The 9067-nt window shown below is 46.8% G+C and overlaps 1 protein-coding gene across 3 annotated transcripts; it reads right to left on the bottom strand.

Moving 5' to 3' along the window:
* Positions 1-561: 561 nt before the first annotated feature.
* Positions 562-7966, bottom strand: CEBPG (CCAAT enhancer binding protein gamma). 3 transcript variants are annotated; one of them, XM_086620838.1, is made up of 2 exons: positions 7931-7966; positions 562-2713 (listed from the first exon to the last, which is right to left on the bottom strand). In XM_086620838.1, the coding sequence occupies exon 2, from the start codon at positions 2603-2605 to the stop codon at positions 2153-2155; it is 453 nt and encodes a 150-aa protein (XP_086476964.1). In that variant the 5' UTR covers positions 2606-2713; positions 7931-7966; the 3' UTR covers positions 562-2152. The 3 variants fall into 3 exon arrangements, with proteins under 3 accessions (XP_086476964.1, XP_086476962.1, XP_086476963.1); XM_086620836.1 differs by lacking the exon at positions 7931-7966 and adding an exon at positions 7187-7351; XM_086620837.1 differs by lacking the exon at positions 7931-7966 and adding an exon at positions 3442-3660.
* Positions 7967-9067: the final 1101 nt, after the last annotated feature.

Genomic DNA, 9067 nt, shown 5'->3' with positions numbered 1-9067 from the left:
AGTCCCAGGTGGAGAAGTCACCCTCCAGAGCATCAGAAAGAGTATTACTACCACTCAAAGAGAATTAAAAAATAATTTTCACCAAAATCAGAAACAAATACCAGAGATTTGGAGCCTTTGTTCTGGTTATCAGGAGAGGACACCACCTCAGCCTGTCCCACCAACGGCAGGACAACAGGGCCACATAGTCCCAGTTCACAGAGCAGAGAAGCAAGGAGGGAAGAGACCATCTCCTGCCTTTTGCACCAGAGTAGGTGCACAGTTAACAAATGAGAACCTTTCAGGTCATCTTTTTCCTTGTAGTTTTCGGTGTTCTGTTCCTCCCTCTCCCCCACCCCCTTTAACTGCAGTATATTGTTAGTCGTAGGTATCTTTTTTTTGTTGTTAAATCAGGAATTCAGCCAAAACTGTCATGAGTTTCTGATTCTTTCCATTGAGTAAAAACCTGAGTGGAAGACAGGAATGGAGACTGTTGCACTGATTTCTCAAAGACAGCTACTTGAGGTGGGCACCTCTGTATTGAAGGAAATATAAAAGGGACACAAAAAACAAGGCCAGCACTAGAAGCAAAAGGTTTTTATTAGCTTCTGATATTTCAATCCTACCTACTTAAGCTGCAGCTAGAACCAAAAAAACATATCTTTTTTAAAAAGACTACCATAATCCAAAACAATCCATAAAAGTTTTCTGCCTGTATTAAAAGTTTAAATTCAAAAAGAACTTTTCAAGGTTTCATTTTCTAAGAGCATCTTCATAGAGATAATATCCAAGTTCTCTTCCTAAGTACAGATACAAGGCAAACAAGCATCTTACAAAATGATCTATGGAAAAAGGTAGTGTAGGAGAGAAATTAAGACAGTGTAATAATCCACTAGCCAGACACACAGGTTAAATGTAACACAACCATACTGTCAATGAAATATTTAAAAATGAAAATAAATTAAGGTTACATCAAAGTTCCTGCTTTACTTTTACTGTTTAAATCCTCAATATAGTACATACCACTGCATTATGGATCATGGCAAAGACTTAGCACTAGCATTAAAAAGTTGCTATAGAAAACTTTTATGAAAATAAAACAAGACCAAAGATACTCCTTCACACAACTGTATGATGGCTATAGAAACTCCACTGAATCGGTTATTCAAACTAGGGCCATTTATTTTTAAAATCACTGCGAATTTCTGTAAGATCTTGGTTGCAAATCTGAACAGCCATGAAAATGGAGATGGAATTTCAACAAGCAGTGATCCGTACATTGTGGCTGAACAGTTGCTGTCTTACCCCTTTCATTGCTTAGCCAAGCTGCATATTTTGTTCTCCCTGATACCTGCACCTCAGCAAGAATGCAATTTTGCAGTGCACATTTTTTTCGTAGCATTTTGATGTTTTCTGAAAACCAGTGTCTTGTTCTCCTAAGGCCCCAGTCACTACGTAAGAAATGTGAACGCAGGCTTAAAAGGCTTTGTCAATACTTTGCTTTACCTCTTGTACATGCTGCTTCTGACTCATTTGCCATTTGGAAGCCAACTGCCTGTATATATCATCATATGATATTGCTATTCTTCTAGAAAACAACAGTAAGCATCCTAGCTCACTATTACTACACCCTCCCCATTAACTGTAACTGGACAGCAAAGACCTAAGTGGTGGTTTACAGGACCTGCTCTACAGATTTAAAGTAGTCCACCAAACCAGAAAGCAAACACCCTCCATGGCCTTTGCAGTATTGTAATATGTAATGAAAAAACAAAGGGCTTAAGTACGCTAAAAGGTACTTAAAATACATTTTATCCAATTGTGAGTTTCTGAGACTACAGTGAACCATCCTGCTATATTCCTCCCATGATGCAACCTGTAAGAAGGTAAGTGAACATTTCTGTGAAAATGCTATTTCCCTAATACTAAGCTCTTTGTTGACTATGAATTTAGATCTGTATTATTAGATAAATTTTCAGAGGAGAAAAATATTTAAAACAAATACACTAAGCAGTTTCTGATTGAATTGTATCAACTCTTCAGTGTTAAACCTAAAAAGAAGAAAATCTCCACAAAATGATGGTTAAAAGAACCGAGTTTTTGCTTGGTTACTACATGGGCATTGCAGACAAGCTGCACCTCGAGAGTTCATTTCATAAGGTTGCAACAGTGTCTACTGTCCATTGTTTTCTGGATTTGTTGTGGTAGTTTCAGTGCCAACAGGTTGCACATTGTCTGCAAGATTGTGCGCGTGCTCGAGGAACAAGTCTTTCAGTACGCTCAGCTCCTTGGTCAGGAGCTTTATTTTGGCCTCTAAACGTTCATTTTCTTCTTTGAGCTGGTTGACCCTTTGCAGCGTGTCTTGTGCTTTCTGCTTGCTTTTTAACCGGCTCTTTTTCACTGCCATGTTGTTTCGCTCTCTACGCTGACGATACTCATCACTGTTTCGATCCACAAAGGAATTTTTCTTTCCCTGCTTGCTCGGAGGCACAGCTTTGCCTCCGCCACCAGGACTAACGGGCACCAGCTGGGGAACCTGCTGCAAACCACTGCTGTGCGCTTGAGTGTGAATCACGCTTACTCCGTTCGCATCTGTAGCGGTGTTCTGTTGGGATGTCTTGCTCATTTGGACAGGCTCTTCTTGGACACAACAGAATTTATTAGGAGACTGAAAACTTACGTTTCCAGAAGGTGTTTCCAACAGGTCTTCACATGGATTAAGGGCAAGGTGAACCTAGTAGGAAAAAAAAAATGCTATTAAAGGTGCTGGCTTCAGCTACAATCTTATACATCACTGGCTTTAGCATGAGGTACCGATGGTACATCTGGCAGTCCCACATCACAACTGAGCTGGAAGTGGACAAGCTGCCAACTGCATTTCGGAAGCCTCTTGAACATACTAGGATTGGAAGGGATTGCTACTGGGTCATCTAGTCAAGCTGTCTGCATTGTTCACTGGCTTTACTCAGTTCTTCCAAAGCCATCCCTGATGGATGGGTGTCTAGCCTAGCCTCTAATATCTCCAGTTTCACAACCTCTGTCTTGGCAACAGGTTCCACTGTCTAACTTTTCCTCCAGTTATATAACTTTCTTAATTTTCAGACTGGAGTTTTTCTTCTGCAGCTTAAACCTATTAACAGCCTGACTCTTGACCAACAGGAGTACTTGATCCTTGTCCTCTTCAGATCATCCCTCTGGGTGTACGCACAGACAAATTCCTCCCTCGTCTCTTTTCTCTGGAATGACACTGCTCAGACTGTCCACCTTTCCTCAGTCATCTTACAGCACTTGCTTTTGAAGACGACGTCCAAACTGATGACTGTTTTAAGGTCTCACTAGTACTGAGTAGAAAAAAATAATCTGCGGAAAAAGGTAGTGTGCTGCAAAGGCCTTGACTGAGTGACATTAAAGGAACCCCTTCAACCACAAGCAAGGTAAGACAAGACAAGCCTGTAATGGTACCGTAACAAGCAGGTGGGACAGGAACACAGAGTGATGGCAATGTGAGAAATCAGTACGTGGTAAAGACGGGACTGTTGTCACCCACAGGAAGCCAGCAGCCACAGCTGACCTGTCCACAAAATACGTTGATCTGCTGTAGCTCCTGCACTGGTCATTGTCCACTCTCCAGCAGACAAACAGGCCTGGTGAGCAGGACACCCTCTCACCTGACTCATGTTCTTCCTGCTGCTGAGGTCAGCCTGCTCCTGACCCTACTGGTGAAACATGGAGGGCTCCACCACAGCTGCTGCGGGGACACGGCCCTGACAAGGCTAATAGCTGCTCCCCTTCTCTTCCCATCTCACAGGATGACCTCCTAAATGTCTGGGAGAGAAGAGAGGAAGGGCAACAGGGTTGTTCTGAGTTCCTGAAATGCCTACCTGTGGCTCCAATGGAAAGTACTCAGTGATCAGTCAAACAAGTGTTGATTTCTTGTCATGTTAAAGAAAAGTATCTAACTGGCATAAAACAATCATACTGCAAGATCAGATTGCACTGCAGCGGTGCAGCCCTATGCTCCGTCACACACATCCATGCAGTGCCACACAAGTGGTGTTGAACATCCTCCTTGCCTGTCCTCAAGAGGACCCGCTGGGAAAGCAAGTACTTGAAGTTAGCGGTGGGCAGCGCTAAGCGCCCAGCATGGGCAGTGTCCAACCCAGGGATTATGGCTTCATCAGTGAGAGCACAAGAGATGATGACTGCTCCTGTGTCTCGATGATGAATGGATGTGGCGAGATGTTTGTAAACAAGCTGCTGTGTGTCACTGGTCATTCTGAACTCGTGGGTTCATCAGCTGTTTACCGTTCCTGTTTGTCTGTTTTTCTCAGCAGTCTGAGCTGCTCTTTTACCTTCTGCTAGGGTAGCCTTAAAATTCTGCTGTCAATTTTCTTCCACAAGGAGGGAGCCAGAACAAGATGCTGCTGCATAATATGGTTCAGTAAAGAAACGCCTACTAAGTTTGGCTTGAGTGTTTTTAGAAATTAACATGTCTGTCACCAAGAAGTTTTCTCGCATAAAACTTAAGTGAAGAAGATGGGTGAGTACACCAACACCCCTCCTATCAAGAAATCTTTTCATTTTCATATTTCAGGGCAGAGAGAGACCATCAACTCTTTTTGACATCTGTATAGCTATATCTATATACATACATGCTTAGCCTTTGTATTTAGTATTTTCCTGATTCAACTCTTAAAGGAACTTTTGCAAACCACACTTAAGTCTTAGATTCTGACTGGATAAGCAATTTGGTTCAGCAGTTAGCTGAATATACAGCTAACAAGATGTCACTGTGCAGAAATACCAGACTGGCAGGGCTAGTTGTCGTCGCTGTGTATGTGTGATTAGACATTTTTTAGTCAAGATGCAAGTGTAGGCTCCTCTTGGAGCATATACTGGCTTTGGTTTAGCTTTATTTTTAAATACAGGATTTCTATAGCTCTCGAAGAGTATATAGCTCTGTTAGATCACCTCTAACAGAATTTTTCCACTCATCTTTGACATCTTTTCCAAGTCAGACAGAATGCTCTCCTGTCCCCTCTATTTCAACATATTACAGTGCTTGCTAACTTCACCTGGACAGCCCAGTGAAGTAACCCATACCATTTTCATGATCAGCTTTTTGTGCTTCATCAGAGGAATGGGCAACTCCTGCCCCTGAAGGCACCCCACCCAACGTGAAACAAGTTTCTTCACATCACCAGGTTCCACATGCTATTTCTCTCTATACTATCAAAACTGTTTAATATTCTTTTAATATTCCCTTCAGATCTATCAAATTCCCCTGTAATTCAAAGGAAAAAAAATATTTGTTTCATTAAACTGACTTTTAATGGAATATTTTAGTTGGGCACTGCACAGATACGAGGAGAGAAGATTAGCCAGTGTCACACCTCTCAAGCAGGCGTCCTAGCCCTGCTAGAACAGATGTCCCTCAACTCCTTCCCACTGGAACTGATCTATTTTGTCTAGTGTAAGACATGCTCTTAGCTGATCTGATGATCAGAACTCTTACCTGGGAGAGATGACACCTGGATTCCTGTCCTGCTCCAACTAATATTTATGCAAAGCAAGTAGCACTAACTATACTGCATCACAGATAACCCAGGAGCTGAAACAGTTGAGGCTTGAAACTGATTTTTGCCCCTGGTTATTTGGAGGCTGGATCCCTATTACCAATTTCAGTTCTTCGAGAGAAGAACAAGAGAGAAGGATATCCTGGATAGCGACAGGTGCTGTGGGGCATTCTTCAGGGAATACTGTGAGATTTAAAGGCAACAGCTACGAGACATATGGAAGGGGCTCTCAAGCTGGGTGAGGAAAAGGACACAGGAATTGGGAGAGGTCACGAGGATGGAGAGGCAGATAGGTCTCAGAGTTTGTTTCTTAGACACATTGCCACACAGACGTGGCTGCTGTGCTCCTCTGCTCTGCTCCTCTCCACAAACAGGTTGGTTTGCTGTGCACGGGTGATAGCCCCAGCACCGCAGGAGGCAGCTCCTTGGAAAGCAGGCTGAGTTTCCGAGCATCTTGTTCCCATAAAGCTGCTCATTAGCTTGAGCTCAGCAACAGCCCTAGGCTGGTTCCACCCAGCACATGGTAGTGCTTCCAGTGGCCAGTTAGAACTGCCTCGTTCTCTCCCTGGTCTACCAACTGGCCACCCAGGACACCAACTGGCCACCCACTACAGCATAATAGCTGGTAACTCTGAGGTGCCTTCTCAGGCAAAGAGATGTTTCTTAGTATCTGACAGCGCTCCTCAGGGACCACTGAGACTCCCAAACAAATCAAGGCCTATATTATCCTTGCTTTGACAAAAAAAAAAAAAAGAAAAAAAAAATTTAAACTTCCAAATGTTTGTTTTGGCAAAAAAAAAAAAAAGATGTGTTTTAATTTGTTAATTAAATCAGCATTTTTTTTTACTCAGCAGCAAAAAATACAAAGCACACATCTCTTTTTCGAGATGCGACTGTTGACTCTGATCATTAGTCAAGACAACTTTATTGCACAAATCCACTGAGCCATCTAATGCAAAATCAGTCCCAACGTGAACAGCAATAGCTGGCCTCCCTTCTCTTTGACTTCAGTAGGAACATCCCACTGGATCTGACTCTAAATCCAGATGACCCCGTACAAAATACAGCAGCATAAAACTCCAGGCACACGTTTGCTAAAGACTGGGAGGGCCTGCTCCTGTGTTTGCTTCTCACTCTCACAGGCAAGTTAGTAAGAGTTGATGGTAATTCTCGCATACTGAAGGCTCTGCAACAACTTTTTTCAGAGTAGGTAGCTCAAACCTATCATCTGTTGCCATAGCTGACAACATCACTTTTCCCTATTTTCCTCAGAATCTCCCTTTTTTCCATGCACTGTACAAGAAAAATACCAATATCCTTGAAAAAAAAGTGTGCTCAGAACGTCTAAAGCATGTATTTTAATTGCAGTCGAGCAGCGTTGATGACAGAATCGCAAACAATCCCAGGTGCCAGGAGGCAAGAAGGCACCAATTTGAACCTGTCTGTTGAAATAAAACGAAGGCAGCTATTGCTAAAGATGAACTAATTCCTTAAATCCACAAGTTTTTCAAAATGTGAATTTTGATGCTTTCTGAAGAGGCGTTATGAGCAGCACGGCATTATTACTGAGAGGAGTACTGAGCTGCCTTAATGACTGCTATTTCCCACCAGATGTCAGAGCTAAAACCGACCTCAAGCTTTCTGCGATAGCTGTTCGCAAAGTTGCGTCTGGAGCTGTAAAAATCTGCTGGGAACCAGAAAGACTCGTCAAGACATTCAAAAGTCCCCTGAGAAGGTAGGAAAGAAGAGTATCGGTTGTTGGCGCACGGCACTTTATCGTGCTTCGGGACAGCGCCCGGGATCCCTGCGGCCTCACGCATCCCGGGAGCGGCGTGAGCGGCACCGGAGGGGCTCCAGCCCCGCTCGCACACCCTTCCCGAGGCCAGGCGCGCTCGTTAACGACCCCAAAGGCTGCCAAAAGCACCTGGAGGCGTCTCGGCCCGGCCCCGCTCCCTCGGCGGCGGAGCCGGAGCCACCGCGGCGGCCGGGCCCGACCCGCCCCGCCCCGCCCCTCCCCTCCCCTCCCCTCCCCCGCGGGCCTGTGGCGGCGGCGGCGACACCGCCGCCCTCCCCGGCGGGCCGCGGCCCGGGGGCCGCCCGTCCGCGACCGCGCTGCTCCTCCTCCCCCGCCCGTTCGGGGCGCGGGGGTGCCCGGCGCTGCCAAGCCGTGACTTCACCGGGGGAGGGGAGGGGAGCGGAGCCAGGGCCGCCCGCCGATTGCATCATGCGCTCCCGTGCGCGGCGCCCGCCGCGGCACCCGCTGCGACACGGCGGGAGGGAGGCGGGAGGGAGGCGGGCGCGGGCCGGCGCGGCCCCCCGGCCCCCCACCCCCGCCACCCGGCCCGGCCCGCCGCCCCCTGCGCGGCCGCGCTTACCTGTGGCGGCGCGAGCGGGCGGCGGCGGCGGGAGGGGCCGGGCCGGGCCCGAGCCTCGTTCTTTACAGTGTGGCGTGCGGGCGAGCGGCGATTGCGACACCGCGCCGCTCCGCCCGCCCCCTGGCCAATGGCCGCCCGCCCGGCCGCCGGGATGATGCAATAACCGCCCGGACTGGCAGCCGGCGCGGCCAATCGGGCCGCCGGCACGCTCCGAGGGCGGGGCCGTGTTGTGGTGGGTGGTTTGGGGGCCGGTGCGTGTCCCGCGGGGCGGCGCTGGTTGCGCGTGGGGCGGCCGCGGCGTTCGCGCCGCTGCGGACGGGAACGCGCCGCGCGGCCACGCGTGTCCCGGAGCGGCGGGGCTCCCCCGGCCGGGAAGGGGCTGGAGAAGTTGTGGTTCGGCTCTGTAGGATGTGGAGACGGCGGGAAGGAGGGAAGGGACACCAGAGACATCAAATAAAATTGTAACTGTTCTCCTGACAACGGAAGTTATGGCGAATTCTAACTTTCATCGATTATGAGTTAATTTTCAGACATCTTGGGGGGGAGGTAAAAACAGATTAGCAAACATCTGTATCATAGAGTGAAGCGTCGTAAGATTATGCACAATCTCATTGGTGTATGTTTGTTATAAAATACTTACCTTTTTATAGAGAAGAATTTTTGACCGTTAATATTTTGCGGACATTTTGGTTGGCTTCTCCTGAGCTCTGCCCAGACCAGCGCAGTATGAAATCATGTGTGCTCACATCTCTTTAAGTTGTGCCCGTGTAGAATGTGTTTATAGCTCTTCACATGGGAAAAACACTTCAATGTACAGGCGTGTGTGTTTGCAGCGTGCAGTTCTGAAAAATCGTTGGTTTATAAGGTAAGCAAGTTCTGAACAAGTTTAGGTGTGCAGACAGTGAAAAGAGTAGCGTGGAAAAAGTAGGTTTTGTTTAAATACAGGGAGGAAAAGCACTGATCTGGAGTATGCAGTAGCACATAGACCTGCTTAGCACATAGACCAGTTTAGCAATAGACCTGCTTGGGAAACGTTTTATGTCTGCGAAAGAAGTGAGAAGAATCGGACTTGTAAACGCAGTCTCAGAGCTCAGTAATGGAGATACAATTATTTGTATTTGCCATTTTTATGACTGT

Source organism: Tauraco erythrolophus, chromosome 15, assembly GCF_009769465.1.
Source record: "Tauraco erythrolophus isolate bTauEry1 chromosome 15, bTauEry1.pri, whole genome shotgun sequence".
NCBI classification, from domain to species: domain Eukaryota; kingdom Metazoa; phylum Chordata; class Aves; order Musophagiformes; family Musophagidae; genus Tauraco; species Tauraco erythrolophus.
The sequence above is the reverse complement of the archived record's forward strand: the minus strand, read 5'-3'. Positions and strand labels throughout refer to the sequence as shown.

Coding starts and splice junctions, on each gene's coding strand:
- CEBPG (XM_086620838.1), bottom strand. CDS start 2,605: ATGAGCAAGACATCCCAACAGAACACCGCTACAGATGCGAACGGAGTA.